Genomic DNA, 22,633 nt, shown 5'->3' on the forward strand with positions numbered 1-22,633 from the left:
GTATTTATATCAAAATTACTAAAGTTATTTGCCACTATCCCTACTTTTAAACTACTGACCACGAAAAAGGCAACCAGTCACCATTAACCACAATAAAAGATTGACTGTTACTCGTATAACGCACTCACATCCTAAACTTTCGCAGCATTGTACGATTCGAACCCGAATCACCAGCTTCGAAATCCATTGTTCGACGATAGGGCCAACCTGCGCTACTAAGTGTATCACTGAAAGCTACATCAAATGTTCAGTATGTTCTTCATTCATTTGAACAATGGACAGGGTTAATACAAGGTATTATAGACAGCGACTGAAGCGTTATCACTGAGTATAATACAGTTGTAACAATCCTACTAATTGTGATTGAACTAATGAGTATTGACACCAAACTAACACTTTTAGCTGCATTGACATCACATGATACTGAACTACGGTTTCAAAGTCACCACAACATTTGGTTTTGGTTTTATATCTTTTTTCACTTATTAAAGCATGATGTATATTTTCAGTAAGACGCAGTCAATTAAGAGTAAACAAGACCACGTATATCAGGACTGTATTACAGCTGGTGCGTGGGTTACGACTATCGGTTATAATAATAACGACGTTACTCGAATGTTTCTCTTCAGTAATGTACGCCTTTGGTTGAAGAAAATCTTCTGCTATGTTCCCAGTCTATTCACCACGAGCGCTACTGGTGTTTCCTGATAAGTTTCTCACACTTACTGCTGTTTGTTGGATTGAAAGACCACAATATTCAAAATTTCAAACAGACAACAGGACTCGAACAGTGATATCCAGTCTTTTGCGTTAAAATGGTTTTTTCAGTCTAATTTGAGATGTAATTACTGTTCTGTTGTTTCCTTTAACGTCTTTCTGAGTTAATAATATTTGCTGTTATTCCCCTTCGTTTGCAGCTTGAGTACTTAACTTAAAACTTTTAACTTTAATATGTACCTAAGAAGTCCTTACGTGGAACTTCAGATGATTGAGAAAATTTATGACCACGACAGCCTTGTAGAAGATTAACTTTGTAAGGTTGTTTCCTGGAATTTGTGTAAACCCACACAAAAGCTATCTGCGCTAGCCAACCCTAATCTTAAAGTGATAGTTTGGATAGATTTTTGTGGTTCCCAGTATGGATTCCTCGTATCTCTAGGGTCCGTCAGCTATATTTTTTAAATTAAATAATGTACGGGAGGGTACATAACAATAACAGTAAAAAGCTGAAACTCTTCTGTAACAGTCAGAATGTTTTCTGTCTCTAGAAGTATTCGAGAAAAATCGTTGACAATTTAGCTGAGCTCCTTGATGTATTTTCGTGGAAAAAAAAATCGAAACATGAGGCAGCATCAACCATCTCATCAAAGTAGTAATATTAGTACTGCTGTTATTTTAATTACACACTCAGTTATATATGTCTTTGTATTTGATAGTGAAATATGGGAAAACAGGTTAATTGTCAGTTTATAAAAACGGTTTGTTGAGTAGACGGAATCTTTCAAAAATATGGGATCTGTGGGGTACAAAATAATGATAAGAGGTGGTGAAAAGGTTGAGAACCCTTGAGTTAGAGGGAAGCTAGATAGCTAGTACTGTTAGTTAGTTCTTATCACACTGTATAATGGGAATTTGACCGATACTCTAGTAATTTCACAGAACTAACCATTAAACCGTGATCGGCGTTGCTATACAGGGTTGATAGAAATATATTATACTATTCGTATTTGAGAGTATAATATACTACAACTAGGTTTATGGTATACTGCCTGTGAAGAAACGTTTTACTTTAACGGGAAAATTATCCAGGAAAATTATCACAGAAACTATATCTTCTTCAGAAATAAATGAAAATTATTATGACTCTGGTTCTGACATTCCAAAACTGTAGCACTTCGTTCCTACAGCTTTAAAGCTACAACAATGTAACCTACAAATTCATAAAAAAGACTCCCATGCTACAGTGATCACGCTATCCTACTTTAAAAAAGCCATATCTGTAACCCTGTATAATATTACAGCTTATCGACTGTTGTAATAATACTTCCTCATGAGAACAGAGAATAAACACTGGATAATGCATAAACAAAAGTAATCTACCAACATGACTTAACACAGCCTGTACTTGAAAAAGGAGGTAATCTGTCAACAGAGAAAATTTCAATTTCTATCGCTAGAGCTTATAATTATGATTAATAGATTTTACAAATCAATAAATTATATTCATCAAATAGAGAAACCTATAACTAGAAAAGGCACATCAGTGACTTTATTAATCTTCTAAATTGTAAACAAACGTATTTTGACTACGTGAAAACTACTACCTAACTTTGACTAAAATAACGATCAATATGGACACAACTTCGTCACGTGGACCACAACAATCAGATAACCTTTTTTTGTTTTATTTAGAAGCAACAAAACTATGTATTTATCTTTTAGCTATGTATGTTTAACTTTAATAAACGTCATTATGTCATGGATCTCTTAATGTCATCATCAAATGAGCTGTTTCATCATAAAAGTTTAAGTTCTATTCATAAAGTGCCAACCGGAGCCGACAACAGAATCTCTTGTATATATATTAAAATGAAACTCTGTGAAAGTTTAAAATGCTTTCGCTGGGCACAATATAATAATAAACAATAAGTTAAACAAGAGTTATGGTGTACATTATCTGAAACTTGCTATGCCAAATATTATACTATTAAATGAATATTTAATGTTTGTTTTGTTGTCACATCCATTATTATAATGAAATACGTATAACTCCATCTCCGTGTTTTACACACAAATTATCATTTCTGATACTTGTAGTATTATTTGTTCTCCTGTTTGTATGTAAAAATATCTTTGTTTGTTGTGTTTACAGGGTTTCTTGTTCAAAGCTACAGCAATCCCGATTTCAATTTCTGGTTTTCCTCGAATGAAGTAAACATTGTAACTTAACAAAGCATAAAATGTTTCATTACTTTGTGTCACACATAACTTTAATTCCTCTTCAGTATTACCCGCGATACAGATTTGTTTACATTTTGATAGAATATTTCGAACGGCTCGCAATAAGACCTAACTTCGTAATAATGATATTGCTAGAGAAGTTCGTATCTACAATGGCGTCGAAGGAAACATTTATACTAGAATTTCAGGAATTAAAGATCGTAAAAAAAGGTTAATCATGAAAAAAAGAAAGGGTTTACTACTTATATTCAATTGAGAAATTCAAGTTGAAGAACTGCTAAAGTGTTTTCAGCTAAAAAGTAGGATGCATGAACTACGTAACGGTTCCAGCCTCCAGATCTAATGAACAGATTTCACATAATACCTAACATTTACTCTAACTTTCTTATTTTCATTTAAATGAAATATATATTATAAAAGAAATATACAGATAATGATACCTATACCCCCTCCACAGTAGTATAGCGGTAAGTCTGTATACTTAAAACGCTACAAACCGGATTTCCTAACTCATGATGAGCATAGCACAGAAAGCTCGATGTGTATCTTTCTGCTTAACTAAAAAAAAAACAGATTATGATAAAATTATAGTTAAAATTATAAGAAAGTTAATAAAACTGCAATGCATGTCTGTATAAATCTTTATAACAGAAATGAAAACTTACAAAGAAATAACCCTTCTTTTTCAAACACAAAATTATTAGAAGAAGTAAAGAATGCCGAAATTACTCTTGGTGAGCTGACATGATTGTAAATCTCTCCATGAAAACAAAAATCCCGGATTTAGTGGATTACCTGGAATGGTGTCTTGAGATCTGAAAACATTTATGTTTTTTTTTCTTGAATGTTTAAAGACTCTCAAACAAAAAGAGAAAATTTCTCGCTTCATCCTTAAAACACTTTTTGTTGTCACTATAAAGCTTTTGCCAGAGTTCTTCCCAATCAAATTTTAAACACTCCACGTGAATCTTATATATATATATAATACTGGGTAGGAGCATTGTCGTTGATAAGTCAACTATAATAAATAATGGGAAGGGGGTTGCATAAATCGACAAAAAACAAGAATAATCCGAAATTTCCATTTTTAAATACCTTCATTGTAAGACATAATTAAAATTACATAGCATTTTAATGCTGCAGTAGACACTACTTAACAAAATACTCTGTAACTCATGCTTGTTTAGCGGACTTATTTTCATTATTTCTCATAACTGTTTTTTCCTCCCAGCTGCAGTAATAGCACTGTAGTCTCTGCTGTCCATGTAATCTAAGACGGTATCAAAACGTTACAATACCATATAGTCCCTTACGTACTCACTTACCGTATCACAATCATTCATGTGTTAGAAACCTGGTTCATGCTTATCACTTTCAAACCATTTCGCAGATTCTTTTCGGGGCCTGGCATGGCCAAGCGCGTAAGGCGTGCGACTCGTAATCCGAGGGTCGTGGGTTCGCGCCCACATCGCGCCAAACATGCTCGCCCTCCCAGCCGTTATAATGTTACGGTCAATCCCACTATTCGTTGGTAAAAGAGTAGCCCAAGAGTTGGCGGTGGGTGGTGATGACACTGCTAAATTAGGGACGGCTAGCACAGATAGCCCTCGAGTAGCTTGGTGCGAAATTCCAAAACAAACAAACAAACAGATTCTTTTCGACTACCTTCTCACACACGTATGCACTGCCACCAAGCAGCAGTATGAACAACTCAGCACCGTTGACCTCGACATTAAATGATGATTAAAAAACCTTTTTATTTCTTCTGCAACACGGATAATCGAAACTTGACTATATCTTTTGGCTCTTGATAACTAGAAAAATGAAATTTATTTCTAGCAAACCTTAATTTGAAAGGCGATTGATCGAATGATCACGAATCCTTGAAAAAATTCTCTCTGTTTTTGGATTCGTTGTTTCATAAAGTCAGTCAGTAAACACCCTATACTGAAACGTGTATACGCAATATTGTAATTAAAAATAAAATAAAAGTTTAGTGTGGGGTGCACCAAGAAAACCTCCTCAGTTTCTTACACTTCGCTCCAGCAATAGATCATTTTCTAAAAATAGACTTCGCCTTATTCTTATTATGAGACTCCTTTCTTTCTTCTATGATTGTACACAACTTTTCATTACACCAGTTGATAATGTTAGTGTTATCAATACACAATGCACAATATGCTCAACTATTGAACATGAAATTTTTACTTTTAATCTTGCATCTGTTTTGACGTTTAATGATTTAAAAAAACAAATGCTTTGTAGGCTGATCTCAGGAAAACAACTTGAGGTTCCTTTTGAATTTCAACTGAAACATTATTGGTGTCAAATTACTAAAAACTTTTCTAGAAAATTCTACGAAATGCTTAGAAAAAATTGGGTTGATTTAAAAGAACACAATCTTGTCTTGCTATATTTAAGCTACTACATGCGTCTGTACACTTCTGTTCGCAGTAGAACATTTGTGCTCCAGCTAATGTTATTCGACACAAACTAAGTCTTTTAGATCATCCAACTAAACTTGTTAAGTATTTTCAAGATGCGTAAAATCTGTGTGGATGAAAAATTTTCATCTTTCTACGTTTTTAATGAACTTGGTCTTACTTAATCCTTTCACTGCTGACAAACTTTAGGAACCCCTGCTTAGAAAATCTTTGAAGAGTGAAGTTTTGTACAGTGAATCAGTTGACCAATACGTATCACTCTTAGGTTATGAATAATACTGATAAAATATTAACGTAAGAAATTACTTTCTTTCTCTATTGCTTGTCGGATACCGCTCTCTAACATAAGTTTTTCTTTCACTTAACAATTAAGACATAAAATTTTCATCTACAAATAGCTTTAAATAGTCAGAGGATTGAATTATGTTGTGTAACTTTAACGACAAAAAGCACTAGCACTTGGAGGTATAAAGTCTGCCTTCGTCCAACATTGAACTAAAGGTTCTTACGGTTGCCTTTGTTGCTTATTCATTCTAATCAGTATCTTCTTGAGTTTCGTTCAAGCCTACACTGTCTTAATATTCTGATTTTTTTTAGCGTAATCAGCATTGTCAACATCATCACCACTTGTTTAACTCATTAAAAAATATTCGTAATCGTGGTCAAATTCAATCCAAATAATTATACGAATCGAATTCAAGATGTCTGTTTGTTTGTTTTTGAATTTCGCGCAAAACTACACGAGGGTTTTCTGCGCTAGCCGTCCCTAATTTAGCAGTGTAAGACTAAAGGGAAGGCAGCTAGTCATCACCACCCACCGCCAACTCTTGGGCTACTCTTTTACCAACGAATAATGATTAAAAATTTATCTTACCTCTACCTCTTCCTCACCACTTCGATATCTCACTTTTATCTCCCTCATATTCAGAAGCACTTAGGATGTAAAGTTTCAAACCATTTAAAGATGTAAATAGTTAAACTACTTCGTAAGTCTCCTCATTGTTGGACCGCTTTTTAAAAAAAATTCGTTTATTAACAAGTCAAACAAATCGACCCTTTTATCAACCTCAACGGATTGTTAATAGCATTAACCACAGAGCGACCTTATAGATCATAATACTCGCAAGTGGGAAGACAGTTTTCACCATTCCCATTAAAGATTTCTTAAACCCATTTTCTTTACAATCAAGTAACATTGTCTGTTAATGATGGAAGACTTATTCAGAAATCAGGCTTAAATCGCCACAATGTTTATATTCATAAAAGAAATAGATAATGTTTTTTAAACTTTCTACTAATTTTTTTTAAATTTTTCTACTTGTGCAACAAGATGGTCATTTGAAAAGTCTTCCAGGAACTCAGCTTTCCTCTCTGATTTGCAAAGTTGTTTAAGCCTCGTTAGTTCAAAAAGTGCATATATTATAGGGAAATTTCTTTCATCATGTTCGATCTTCTCCAAGTTGACTTAATAATATTAATCTTAGTCAGAAGAACGACTGTCACAGATGCAATAGTGACGCTGAATCTCTTGTGCATATTTACTGAAATTGTTTTGCTAATGAAGATTTAATAAGAGGTATATTTGAAGTATATTTCTTGAGTTTACATTAAAATAGTACTAATTTTTATTATTGGTATTTATTTATTCTGGTTATAAGTGTGACAAAAACATTAATATGATCTTATTTTTACAGTAGTTAAAAGTACTAATTATAAAAAATTAGGCACTAAACCATTATTTAACAAAGGTATTTATACTCGTTTAGAACTGACGAACTGGTGGACCGACTGTCGTTATATATGGCATGCACCTCTAGGATTCAGAGAAGCGACACGTATTTAGCAGTCGGATTTATCTCTCATTTCATTTCTGAGGGCTGTACATCTATCTTGAATATTTAATTAGAACATCAACTAGTTTTAACAAATGGTATCAGTTTACAAATTAATGAAACACTTGAAATGAATATAATATTTTAGTATAAGATTAAGTTCTTGTGTATTTAAAAACACATAGATTTGTGTTATTTATGACAAGATAATCTGACCCATTATATTTCGTCTCTTGTAAAACCATGCTGAATATGAATTTTGTGTTGCATAGCTAAAGGTAAAGTTATAACTCACTTTTTTACTTGGTTGTATGAACCTTTTTTGCTAGTGTTTCTGTTTCAGAAATATGATTAGAGATGTTTGGAAATATTTCATTAAATTGTCACCGACAATGCTCACTCTTTCAGCCTTAAGAGCTTTATAGGATTACAGTCAATCCCATTAATCGTTTATAAAAAATAGCCCAAGAACTGGATTGAGGTGGTGTTCAGTAGTCGCTTTTCCTCTAGGCTATATCGCTTCAAAATTAGGGCAAGCGCAGAGAGTTCTCAAGTAGTTTTGCGTGAAATTCAATAAACAAAATTCACTACTTTCTTTGGGCCAACGTATAACACTAATGTATTTTATTTTTGCCCATCAATATGGGACGATGATGTCTCTTGTCATTATTCTCTCTCACCTCAGTACAAGACATTAAAATTGTCTATCGGTACCTCTTATTACTAATACAAGATAATAATGTCTTACTACTATTTCTTCCTGTTAAAGCAATACACCGCCACCTCCTGTCCACCTATACAGAATACTAATATAATTTTATCACTGCTTTTTTCTCATCACTTTAGAACACTACTGTATTACTAACTCCGACCTGTCGACATAGAACATTAATTTATCACACCACCTGTTATTTTCATTAATACACACAAGAATATGTCTTACTGCTACTTCTTATTAACATAAGACATAAGATATACGTCGGCCACCTATGTCATTCCTCGGGAGCCCTAAGGATAGAGGCTAAATTTGGTGACAACCAGTCCAGCAGTTCACCATTTATAAGCGGGTCGACATACTTTTGTCAAATAATAGTTTATTTAAATTATAATTTTGCACAACTACAATCGCATTTAACTATTCATCTTTAATTGTCTCTCAACATTTTTGTTCGTTTTGAAACTATTGCAAGATTTAAAATAAATTATTCAGATCACGAGAGGCTGTTTTAAGTTAAATAACTATATCTTAATATTCTTAAGCCGTTTCAGTTTCTTCTGTTTATATGTACTATAATACAAAGTATTTGTGACTGGAGCAAACTTTTTTTCTGAGGAACCTCATATACTGCTTTATAGAAATCAAAGGTGTTAACACATACACACATAATAAAAACATTTATAATATCAAAAGGCACTAAACTTGCGGTTGGCGTAATGCTCTGAGCCACTGTCGTGTAAGTGTAAGCTAACTGCTACTAAACTATAAATGTTTGCATTTCTATAACATAGAAACCATTTGTACATGGCTTCGTTAAAAAGCTTTCGGAATTTCTGTATAATTGGGTTGAAAAACTTACTGGTACAGCCAATCGTACGTTGCAGTTTTTTTGTGTTTTTCACTTTTAATTATTTAGTCATATAAAAAAGCATTATGGTGCTCATAAAATATTTAGGAAATGTCATGAAAGTACGTTAAGGTTGCATCTATCTGAAAATAATCCTATTAATCTGTTAGTACAGAACAGGAAGTAAGATTATGTTTTGTTGTGTCGTTTACATTGTTGGTTGTTCCTCCACGACTACGGCTGGTCGTGGCCTAGTTGTTTGCGTGTCAGCCTGCGTATCCGACATTCCACAGTTCGCATCCGTTACAGTCGAAACAAAAATCAAGCTCTACAATGGATGTGTTATAAGAATTGATAGTAAATGTTATTGACGACCTGCCTTCACTTTACTATTAAGGAAGGCTAGAACAGGTAGCATTGGGCGAAATTCTCACAATGATAACTTCCAAAGTCATATGAAAGGGAATAACGTGTTAACACTTGTAAGCATGTTATTCACTTATCGCACAATCAAATCTCTTTCATTTTTTTTAAATTTGTAACCAAGGCTATATTCATACTTTAAACAAGCTATTAAATTTTATCTTCTTTATATATAAAAATGGTTTTACATTTATCGTTTGATGCTGTTTTATTCAAAAGAACAGAATTATTAGACATTATTATGGATGTTCCTTAACTTTAAATGTTTTGACGTTTGTATCAGGAGACTTCTTGGTCTATACACTTAACAATGTGTAATGCTGATATTATTCAACAAAAAAAGTATGTTTCTGACACAGTTTCCCTAAACTCAATCTAAAATCGTTGTACAAGAGCAGTGCAGGTAGAACTCACGAATCAGTTATGCAAAAATATTAAGTTTAAAAATGTATTTTGGTGAAAATGTGCGTACATGTCCGCTTACTTGACACAATAGTGAATGTTTTAAGAGTCTTCACACGTTTCGCCAATATTATATGAGTCAATTATAACAGGTAAAACTAAGAAGCCAGAAATTATTAACAGTAATTGTACTTACGATTCTTTTTATAGAGTAGGATTTCAAATTGGTCTAAAGACTGATTTTCTAGGCACTGTTCAATTTTGGCTATCGTATTCTTGTCAGTCATTTCCCCATACATGAAGTTAGCCTGACAGCTTTTCTGCATCACTTCAGCTCTGTTAAACCCGGAGATTTTGCAGAATGTTTCCGAGCAGTAGACCACTGGATAATCCACTATCTGAGCGTTACCCAACAAGAAACTACAATCCGCTAAAAAAACAAAAGAATATTTAATACTCAGTTTACTTAGAGACCATAGTAATATATGAAATAAAAATAATACAGAGCCTTCTTAGTAGAGACTACATTTCTAAAAATAGTTCCTTCTTTCTAGACTGAAATAACAAGAAGGGTTATAATAATTACTTAAAATTAAGGGGTAGATTCCCAGCTTCATTCTATCTCAAATAATCTTGTATAAAAAATACAACCTTCACTTTTATTTGTCATCTGTTGGAGAATATTTGATCATAAAATGGGAACGTAGTAGGTTCGGTATTTATTGACTCACCGGGGTATATAAAACAACGTAGGAGCAGTATTGACTTCTGTACGTTTACTAAACGTTGCTTAAAATTATTTTAAAATTCGAAGCAGATATAAAAATAGATATCTCCTTCTTTATAAAGTCATTAGTGGTTGTTGTTTAAGTTGGAGTTAATTAATCACGAAGTATGCTGATTGAGTAACTACACTTTGTTTGTTTTGTCTTCGAATAATGAAACGTGGTGTTTGATCTTTCAATGCTATACTCTATGTAATCAAATCAAGACATTTTATACTATCCATATAATGATATTGATAAAGTCTGTTGTCAGCTTATTTTCTGAACACTCTCATTCACGTGACAGCTGCATTGTTTAATAAAATGTTACTGATCAAGATAACCAAGTTTAAATTTATCATTCATTTAGCAAACTTTTGTAGCGTTCGAACAACATTACCCTGAAGTTATAGATTCTTATATATATAATCTATGGTTTGTTTAGTGTTACATTCTTAGTATAGTCATAATTATCAATCCCTGTAACACGTTTTTGTTATTATGTTATATTGTTACAAGACATACCTTAAAGAGATTGGTAGTATTGGTCTTAACGTCTACCATTCAAGTTGGGCTTCTATATATTTTTTATCTGTCTGTGGAATGTTTATATTCAATTCACTCTGATGAAAATGTTTTATAATACACACAACTAAGAGATTAAAAATGGTCAAAGAAATATAAACTGAAAAACAACTAAAATTATAAACATTGCAGGTAACAGAAGTTGATAACTATGCGTAATTAGTGATATATGATGCAGTAACGAATCTATAATTTTATTTAAGATTGTTTCTAGCATTTGAAAAAAATAAAATCATCAATATTTTTTTTCAACTTAGGTTCAAAAATGTTCATTATTTACGAACTACGGAAAATCACTTTAATCAGTACGCAAACGGAAACCTACATACATTTCCCTTAACCAGAATCATCTTCTGAAGCTCATTAAATGTAACTTAATTTTTACATGCTTAATCAGTTAGAATAATTTGAAATTTCAGAAACATGTAGAGATAAGTGACCGACTTAAAACGTACATAGATATTGTAGAGTGCATATCGCCATTTCATTGTCTGGATTAAGACAAATTATAATTGCTGCCTTTTTTTCTGGTTTCGGTTGTTGCTATTACGAAATCATATAATAAAACAAACTCTCTATACGGATTTCTACGAAACCTTCAAATCCTGTTTGTGTCCTTTTCTAACTTGTTTGATTTCACGAAAAGCTGCATAGGGACTAACGGTGTGCCTAAGTTTGAAGTTATAGATCAGAAGGAAGACAGCTATTATTCAACAACAACAATCGTCAAATACTGGAATACTTGTGTTAGATCGACTAATAAAACTTGACTGCCACTTTTATAACGCATCCATAGTCCAAGTAGCGAAGCGCAATTTCTAATTGTTTTTACACTAAAGAAACTTAAACCTCAGCTCCACAGTTGATCACTGAACCACGCTCTGCCCGCAATTGACCTGGTGTACAATAATGTTATTATAAGAAGGGAACTACATAAACTAGTCGTCATTATCTTAACAATCCAATTTTATGAAATGAATGTACATTTACATAAGTTGTAAAATCTCTTGTCAATAATTCAGTATTCCGATTCCCTTTACAGTCCACTACTTAAATGTTTAACATTAGAATTTTAGAGAGGTATCAGGTTTGTTGAATACGAGTTAAGAATCTTCATGAACTGTGAATGACTAGCCTGTGTTTCTACCGAAGTAGCACTACTCAAAAAACATGATTTTATCATATAACACGTATTTTAAAGGTAGAGAGATGAAATGCCAAATATAAAATCTTCGATCCAGCATAACACTGGCCTTGCACTGAAGATTTTTACATACAAATTCCAAATTAAAAAAAAAAATTCTCTCTATCGAAAGATTGCGATACTTAGTGTGAAGAAACAAGAACAAATCAATTAAAACGAGTAAAAAATAAGCTGTTAGACTTAACGATGGAACTGTACGAAAATACTAAAAACAATTATGTTAGTAGCTCATTGGAAAAACAAGCAATAGAAAGAAAGCCAACAGAAAGGTGGATGAAACAAAACAATGGCAAATATACGAACTTTATTATCACAGGATGTGCGGGCCAAACATTACGTTTCTTGTTTTATTTTCCAGTCTTTGCACTTTAACGATCGAAGTGAGCTAGTTGTGCCTATGTTAAAATAGTCACTATATTTCCAATATATATACATATATGTGTATGTGTGTGTGTGTGGTTGATTACATGAGGCAAAAGCAACAGTTTTCTTCTCACCTTATACTAATATGTGTTTCTCATCTATAGGAGTTGTCTGCATACTGTTGAATAATAACACAGGAGCAGAAAGATACAGTTCGATCAACAACAAAAATTATAATTCAGAGAAAAAAAAGAATAAATAAAGCCATCAATTTTAAGATGTTGATGACTTGTTACCTCAACATCAGGAAAGAATGTTAAGCGAAATAAATCAATACTATACTGAGTAATGTATCAGAAGAAGGCAAACAAAAGAAACATATATCATTGCAATTTCTAGAAACACGTGCTGTAGCTATCATATAGTTTTTGTTTTCCTTTGTCAAATAGCTGTACAGGAGACGCTTTTGACGAAACCGCTTACTTTTATTTCACATATTAAGTTTTCCCTAAACCAACGTTTCAGGAATTGGGGCCCTGACCCCGAAAGGATCGCAAGATTATTGTAGTAGGACCACGAGATATGAAAAACATTTTAAAGTATGTATGTGTTTGTGCAGAGAAGGGGTCGTCAAAGCCTTAAATCATTTCAAATAGGGGCAGCAAAAACGTTTGAGGATCTCTGCCCTAAACAATTACTGACATTAAGAGACACGAATTAAATATTAAGAAAAACAATTACATCCTGGTAGCAACTGAAAAAAAACAACAGAATGCTCCAATAATAGTTTGGATCCCCTCTTAGTGGCTCAGCGGCATGTCTGAAAGCTTATAACACTAAAAACCGAGTTTCAATACCCGTTGTGGGCGCAACACAAATAGCCCATTGCAAACGATATTGTGAAGGTTTAGCTTGGCAATATGTAAATATAATTAGCGAAGAACTTGAGTCTGTAGAAAACCAAAAAACCAGCACTGATACTGGTTTAAATAATGTTATGTAATCCCAGCAAGAGCTTGAAACTGTTTCAGAATTTTCAAAATATAGAGAGTGTTTAATTATCTATTAAACGAAATTACCAAGTGCGTGTTTTTCTGCATTGTTAAGTTAAATGAGTTTGGTGTGACGGGAGATCCGAACCCGCTCCTAGCCCCCCAGTGGCTCAGCAGTATGTCTGCGGACTTACAACGCTAAAATCCGGGTTTCGATACCCGTGGTGGGCAGAGAACAAATAGCCCATTGTGTTTCTTTGAGCTTAATTCAAAACAACAACCCGCGCCCTTCGGACCCAAGTTAGGTGGGTAAATTACTTATCAAGTACTAGATACGGCCAGAAAAGATAATCTCGAATGAGCAGCGTTCCCTACAAATACAATGAAAATTTTAATAATATTTTATATGGCATGTTAAATTGAATAAACAGTTACAACATTCCACATGTTTGTAGTGGTTCTGCAAAATAATAAATATAAAATAGTGGTGTTGTCTAAATTTTCGCTGTCGCTGAAACATTAGAGAATACAAACGTACTTTGTTTTTAGTAATCTATTGTTTGTTTGTTTGTTTTTTAAATTGGCGCAAAGCTATTCGAGGGCTATCTGCGCTAGCCGTCCCTAGCTTAGCAGTGTAAGACTAGAGGGAAGGCAGCTAGTCATCATCACCCACCGCCAACTCTTGGGCTACTCTTTTACCAACGAATAGTGGGATTGACCATTACATTATAACGCCCGACGGTTGAAAGGGCGAGCATGTTTGGTACGACGGGGATTCGAACCCGCGACCATCAGATTACGAGTCAAACGCCTTAACCCACCTGTCCATGCCGTGCCTTTTTAGTAATTTATCTACATAGCTTTATATCTGCTTATCCCTTTACGCTTCCCTATATATATCTCTGTGTGTGTGTGTGTGTGTGTTTTTTGTCAGTACAGGAGTCGAATATTCAAAACAATAAATCCATTTAATTTTGTAAAATAAACGTTCGTTGTCAGCAAGCGAGTATGCATTCCAAATACATACATAATAAATGAATCACACACTAATGGTTACCATGAATATTTGATAAAACGACGCAGTAATGTCTGGGTAAATAAATACAAAAAAGTATGTAAAGTTAACACGCTAAAGATACGAGCAGACGCAAGTTCAGGCGTAATACATAAATTACTTTCATTCCTTGTCTGTGGCGACACTGAAATATGTGAATGTTTAATGAAGCGAATGTGTTTATACATGAGAAACCTTATAATTTAAGTAACTGGAAGTCTTGTGCTCAAAAGTAATACCTTAAGGTATTCATTTTAAATTTTCACGAAACTGTATAAAAATATAAATGAACAATTGTAATAAGCTTAAATTGTTATTAAACAAGTCAAGAATAAGATTAATATTAAATACTTGGAGATTATACATCAAAAGTGTAAATATTTCAGACCAAATAGGAGGATTAGGTTACAGGATAAACGCTAAGTAAGGATTGGTTTGTTTTTGCGCAAAGTCGTCCCTAATTTAACAGTGTAATACTAGAAGAAAGGCAGCTAGTAATCACCACCCACTGCCAACTCTTGGGCTACTCTTTTACCAACGAATAGTGGGATTGACCGTCACTTTATAACGCCCCCACGGCTGAAAGGGCGAGCACGTTTGGTGTGACGAGAATTCGAACCCGCGATCCTCAGATTACGAGTCGAGTGTCTTAACCACCTGGCCACGCCAGGCCCTAAGTAAGGAAGAAAAACATATTTTTGTTTCAAAATGCTTTTCTAAAGACGTCGTTTAAAAGTAACTAATAAATGTAAAGCCAAGTCCGATCATTTTAAACATCATATCGGATTTCCACACACACACACATATATATATATATATCAAACTTTTCAATATTTCTTAACATATTTTGACATTATACTATCAATTTCTTTAACTGGTGTTAAATTTTTAGATGCTTAATTTTAAGGTTATTCTTTTTTTTTCGTTATTACGCTCGTGACGTTCATAGGTTTATTTGAAATAATAACGATGTTTTATTAACGCCCCGAAAAGTTTCAGATAAGTTTTTTTCCTTCCATAAAGAAAGTATCTTCACTTGCAAATCTCACTGATACACCTCCATATTCAGTAACTGAATATTGTTATATCTATAGAAAAGAGTGCGAATAGTAACGAAATTTGTAATCAAAAGGTGAATTAATGTCATAAATATTTATAGACAAAAAGCAAGATTATTTGGAGCTGAGCTTTCCAACCATGATAACGATCTTCTTCTCATAATTTATATATAAATATGAATTATATTCGTAAAAAAAATGAAATGTGTGGCAGACAAATTAAATTTACGAGATTCAAGTTTCTCTACATGTCAAAACTTCGTGTTGGTAGCAGAACTGTATTATTAAATACGACCTTACTAAAATGCCAATCAAATCACAACGTGTTTCACGCAATATTAAGCTATTTAAATAAACTACATATTGTTGAAACGTCATCCACAATTTTATTTTATTTGTTTTTATTATTGCTGTTCCTACTTTTATCATTTTAAACTGTTGCTTGTTCCATTTCGACTTTATCCAAAAGAGTATGTGTTATAGAAAGCTCAATTACATGTGCCTAAATTAAAGTATTAATTACAATTTTAAAATCACAGAAAAAGTCGAAATTGGTTAGTGAATAATGGAACTTTCTTCATCAACTGTACCATGACTTCATATTCTTTTCGTCCAGCACCCCCTTATGGTTGACAGACATTCTAAAATCATGACAACCCTGTTAATTATATTCTTTCACTAAGTTTTGAACAATTTTACTAATTTTTATGTTAAATTTTCAACCTGGTAATACTGTTGTGATCTATTTTGAGAAGTGGGATCAAACGTATTTGTATGGAACGCAATGTTTTTCACGTCAAAAAGACGGATTACCTTGTGGCGGCGACGTCGAGTATATTGGGTAGAAATATGACAGATTAAATTATAGCGGTGGAGAAGAACATCGTAGCAAATCGAGTTAAAGTTTGTGTAATGTATCTTATACATAAAGTTTAAAGTACCACACATGTATCGTAATATCGAAAAAATGCCACAAACGCTTGAAATGTATATTCAAAATATCAATTTATCTTCATGCCAGGCTTGTTTTTTTTATTGAAGTGTGCGATAGCACTTGTAATAAACACAAACACGAAATGCAATTTATGTTGGGCTTTTCTGTGTAAGTATGCTCATATTTCTCTTCGCAGTTAATAACGTTTTTCCAATACTTCGTTTTTATTGAAATTTTTACGTTCAAAATTCATTGCTTGAATCGTATATATGCATATATATATATACACACACACACACACTAACTTTGGAAAACATAAAAAAAATATAACCAATGTTGAATACAGTAAAATGTCTAATAACAAATATATTATTTTAAAAGAAAGTCATACAATCAACCTTATGTAATAATACAAGTGATCAATAAAGTTTTTGTCAATATTATTAATTTAATTTTCAAATATATCAATAAAACTACTTTACATGTATACTTGATAAATATAAGTACATCACATTAAACATTTCTCACCAGATTAATAGTTAAAATATTTGCCTCTATTTTATACGCTCTGAAATATCAGAAATTGATATTTTTAAGCAAAACTTACATAACAGTCCGTTCGTGCATTTTATCGTCATACAGTCTCCTGGTAATCAGAGGTAAATCTGAGAAACGTAGAAAGTTCTTATTTTGCAAAGAAAATTCATATTTTGTAAGACAAAAAACTAGCGCTTACCTAAAAAGCTTAAGGTATTTACAACACTAAAATCCAGGGTTCGATTTTCCGCGATGTACAGACTGCAAACAGTCTGTTGGGTAGCTCTGGACTAAGAAACAGAAACTACTCACTGCTACTGGAAGCGCTTAAAGAAATACACACATTTATAATTACAGAGATAATCAATATATTTCTGCTATCACTAAATATGCAAATGAAAGGGCCGAATATGTAATAGCAGTATGTTATTAACTGACAGCATGTCTCCTTAACATAAGAGAAGAATTTTTTTACAGAAAAATCATCAGAGTAACCCATAAAAATGAACAATTGAGATTATGGTACAGTTTAAAATATCAGTTCCAAATACGACTGTATTATAAACCTTTTTACAAAAACATTAGAAGCCTTTCTTTTGGTCAACAAGTGTTAATGTACAAATAAAGATGAAAGTATATGGTACAACCTGATGTTTATTGTAAAATTCAGAACTAAGTTCTGATGGAGATGGTCATTCAACACAAGAAACGAACTTGCAAGGATTATAATATAAAACTTTATTGAGAGTCTATTGTAAAACTCAGAATCACTTTAACCAACACTCATAACGGATGTATGAAGAAGTAGTCTACATTAAGTTCTCTACTATAGAACGTGTACGTATATAGCTTTAAGAAAATAAATTTAACTAATAGAAAAAATGAGTTTAACAGTGATATTAGTGTCAGATGTCGAACTGCAAATGAGAAGAGTTACAGAACACGATAATACTATGGTTTGTCATCAATTAAGCTCAGAATAATAAATACTGATAACTTGGCTCAAGATGACCCATTGAAGACCACAAACAAGGACCAAAGAAAATGTGACAATGAAGATGAGAATGGAAGAAGGAGGCTGAAGATGATAAGGCAAAATGATATAAGAAAAGCAATCACTAAACTAATCGCCGCTGAGCCAACAGAAACGTCAGACCAGCCAATATAAGTGAAGACATACATTAAAGATAACGTAGTGACTAATCACTTAAATGAACGCTGCTAGAACTTGATAGGTAAGGTTTTTTTATTTATTTATTGCTAATTTATTTTTATTGTTCACGGAATTTATACTTATGGATTATCGTCTACAGTTAAAACGCATCATGATTCTCAAAGTTAGACACGTAATTTAATTTTGCCCTGTTCTCATTACCATGTTTATGCACTTGTCCTTCCTATTTGTTAGAGGTTTTTCAAAATCACATGAATGTATTATGCACGTCAGAATGTATATTTCATATTCTACATCTGTGCAAATGCCAGGTTTATTCATAGGCATAAGCAGCTTTTTAGCTTTGTTACACCACTGTTTATCATCATCGCATAAGTTAATTTTTATTGCTCCTTATTTTACGTTTTAGACCCATGTTTTATTGCAATATTCACTTTTTTTTTCGTTTATAGGCTTAAATCATCCTCTTTCGAAACAACTTCAAACTAATTGAAAAAGAATATTTTCATTTACTGAGCGTACGTTCTCAGGTTTGTTTCTAGTGTTGGAAAAACAATTGTTCTTATCTTCTAAATACACTTTTATACAATGTGAACGAAAGGCTTTGTACATTTCATTGGGTATGAAGTCTCCAGAATTTGTTTGTTTGCATCTACGTACCTCCATTCAAGTTAAACACGAAACTACATATTTCTTTTTTTCACCGTACTTTATGTCATCTTTTGGTAAGTGTAGCTCTTACTACAAAGTCCCCTCATGTGGATGGTGAATCATTTCACGCGGTTTTTAATATATCAGTACAAGTTTTATAAAATTTCAACCTACGTTTAAGGGTCACCTTTCGACAAGAACAAATCTTTTGAATACATTCAAATATTTCATATTTCGTAGACGACTTCTAAAGAAAAGCATTTGCGATGTGTCTTTTGGACATCTATAGACATGGTTACATACTGTCAAAGTGAATACATCGTTAGCGTGACCGAGGTTTCATCGAGGTCCACATTAATCTTGAAACAACATTACACACTGAACTACACGAGTTCCGTTTTTCAGCTCAAAATGACTTTTCCTTCACTGAATAAGAAAGTCTGCAAAAGTACTTACAATAAAAATTCAAATATAAGACAAAGAGGAAGTTATTAATTCTGATTAATTTGTTTCATTCTTTTTTTTTGCATCCGTTACCAGGACTTCCGTTTTTTAATAAGCTCGTGTTTAAACATGTTCAGAAGTTGCCAAAATAAATTGTTTAGTGTTAATTAGAGAGAAAAGTAAATTAACTCCCAAACGAAACGATGGAAGAACTAGAGGTATATCATTTTTCAATTACCTATTTTCCGAGGAACCGGGGGAGGAGGCAATAAGGACTTTTCTTGCTAAATTATTTCGGTGAACATGAAAAATATGAAAATTTGCTTCAGTTACACAGATTTGCGATATAACATTCAAATTTGATGGGCACTATTTCATTCTTTATGTCTCCTATCAAACATTTCAAAATAGATTTAGTAAAATTCATAGTAGCGACTAATAACCTTTACTAAAATCAGCTGTATGTACCCAAAGAGCACGGTGTAAAAATGTTACCCTCATTTGTCTAAAATACAAAATTATTCAGTATAACTTTTACTTTCAGACAATACAGCATTATATAAGCAAGAGGTGATATAATTTACGTCCAGGGACGGATTAAGGGCTTTGGGGACTAAAGACAAATTTTATAGATGGAGTTCCGTAAATTGAATAGATACCATTTATCAACCAGAATTTCAGCAATACCCAAATACACGTATACACATGATTCTCTATATACAATATATTTATAGTATTTGGAGCCACAAAATAGCTTACAGTCGATCCAGAATCAGTACGTCTAAAAAAAAATGTCAGTTTTTATGGAGAGCATCGCTAGGGCCTTCAACTGCTTGTCTTTCATTGTTGACCTTAACTTGTTTTTGGTTATTGATCTCTCACCACTGTATTGTTTGTTTGTTTGTTTGGGAATTTCGCACAAAGCTACTCGAGGGCTATCTGTGCTAGCCGTCCCTAATTTTGCAGTGTAAGACTAGAGGGAAGGCAGCTAGTCATCACCACCCACCGCCAACTCTTGGGCTACTATTTTACCAACGAATAGTGGGATTGACCGTCACATTATAACGCCCCCACGGCTGAAAGGACGAGCATGTTTGGCGCGACGGGGATGCGAACCCGTGACCCTTAGATTACGAGTCGCACGCCTTAACACGCTTGTCCATGCCGGGCCCTCGCCACTGTAGTTATTCACTATTAAGCTCAGATGGATCCGAACAGCAACAGACGTGTTGTGGAAAGTAGCAACTGAGTGTTTTTGTTAAAGAGCGAGCAACTATATAAAACAAGTTTTTAGCGCATGTTAGTGAAAAATTACAAAATAAAAAGTTTATACAAAACGAATGAAATCGCTGTTGTCATAGAAAGACAGTTACAAACACGTTTTTCAATGAAACAGTTTTATTTTGTTTTTCTCTTAACTAGGCAGGGGGAGCTTCGATCCAACGGGCTCGAAACATTTGCATTTATTTACTCCCCTCTTAATTTGGTCCTGCATAAATCAACGTGTTTTTATTTCTATATGTTTTATCTGGAGAGGCGAACTTTTGAGGCAGTGGGTAATAGTAACCTCGCTATGTAATAGTATCCTAGTTTTGTTTTTAAAACTATAAATGCTGAAGTAGCTATAGCTACAGTTTATAAAATAAACTCTCCATGAAAATATTTATTTAGATGAAATAATCTTTGTATAAAAAAAGAAAAGAAGTTGATGTTTTCAGTCGGTACTTGTTGACTTATAACGTTAAAACTAAACAAATGTAGGTCACAGTTGTTCAAAGTTCCCTTTTATTCCTAATCGTCATAGTTATCCTATTAAAGACGTGATAACTTTTCCACAATTTAGAAACACATTCGGTTCCATACTCTAATCTACGTATTTATTAAATCAAAACCAAAATGAAGTGGAACTAAAAATTACTCACAACCCCAAGTGTACTGACTCATCGTGTTTGTTATTAAAATAAAAACAAAAACCTAGAAGAGCAACATCAGCATTAATAAAACAGATATTGGACTTCAGAATTAGCTAAAGTTCTGTTTTTATTAACAGCTTTTGTCCTACATTTTAATACAAGCTTAATAAAGTTATTACCTGAGTGGAAAAGAATTAGATTACACTAAACCATCTGAAGGTTATCAAACGTTAAGCAAATCCCCATCCAAACCACTTTATGATTACTTCTACCTGATAATTGTTACTATGTATTAAATAAGTAAAATCATCTAGAAAAAACTACTCAAATAACGTGTCCTTAATCTTATGCTTAGCACTGAGGGTTTTTGTACATTAATACCTTCAACAGGAGATCCTGAGACATTTAAAACCAACTAATGTGATTTGGTATTGTAGAGCCCAAGTGAGAATCAAACAATTTCTATCTAAGTAACACTAATAATCAACATTTATGATACAGATCTAAATCTCTTTATAAATTATTTAATAATTAATTTACACTTAGTGGAACAATCGTTCTTTAATTGTTTAAATATTTCCGACAGTTTCATATCAGTCATTTATAGATACAACGATGGTTGATGCATTTAAAACTTTTTAATAGTAATTACAAAGTATCAACTTTTGTATTTCCTTTTTTACACATAAAAATAACATTGTCTAAATAATCAATATTTGTATTTTAAAAAGTATGTGAAACACAGTTTTTAATGTCTTAGTATAGTAGTTGAAAGAGGGCATCTTTCAGTTCAAGAAGCTAGAATTTATCGTAAACCACCTGTCTCATTTTCATAGATCATGACAAACAAATATAATAAACAAATTTTACTGTAAACCACCTGTCTCCTTTTCATATACCACAAAAAACAGCTACAACAAAGCAAGAATTTATCGTAAACCACCTGTCTCCTTTTAATAGTTCTTGACAAACATCTATAACTAGTCAAGATTTTATTGTAAACCGCCTATTTCCTTTTCATAGAGCATGACAAACAGTTATAACAAAACAAGAATTTATCGTAAACCATCTGTTTCCTTCTCGTAGTCCATGACAAACAGTTATAACAAAACAAGAATTTATCATAAACCATCTGTTTCCTTCTCGTAGTCCATGACAAACATTTGTAACGAAACAAGAATTTATTCTAAACCACCTTCCTTTTCTCACAGTCTATGACAAAGATATATCTCTCACTAAGAAGGCGTTTATCGTAAACCACAAGTTTGACTCTTTATTGCTGGTGACTAAGAATTGCTAAAGAATAAGAGCAAAAAGCATATTTTGAATGATG

General features: G+C 33.0%; 1 protein-coding gene across 1 annotated transcript in view; it reads right to left on the minus strand.

Moving 5' to 3' along the window:
- The window catches only part of LOC143255317 (potassium voltage-gated channel protein eag-like), a 125,975-nt gene that overhangs the window by 51,954 nt on the left and 51,388 nt on the right, over positions 1 to 22,633 (minus strand). Inside the window, exon 2 of the mRNA XM_076510787.1 lies at positions 9,824 to 10,057. Within this exon, the coding sequence (XP_076366902.1) occupies positions 9,824 to 10,057 (234 nt within the window). The remainder of the gene's footprint in view (positions 1 to 9,823; positions 10,058 to 22,633) is intronic.

Source organism: Tachypleus tridentatus, chromosome 1 (assembly GCF_004210375.1).
Source record: "Tachypleus tridentatus isolate NWPU-2018 chromosome 1, ASM421037v1, whole genome shotgun sequence".
NCBI lineage: Eukaryota > Metazoa > Arthropoda > Merostomata > Xiphosura > Limulidae > Tachypleus > Tachypleus tridentatus.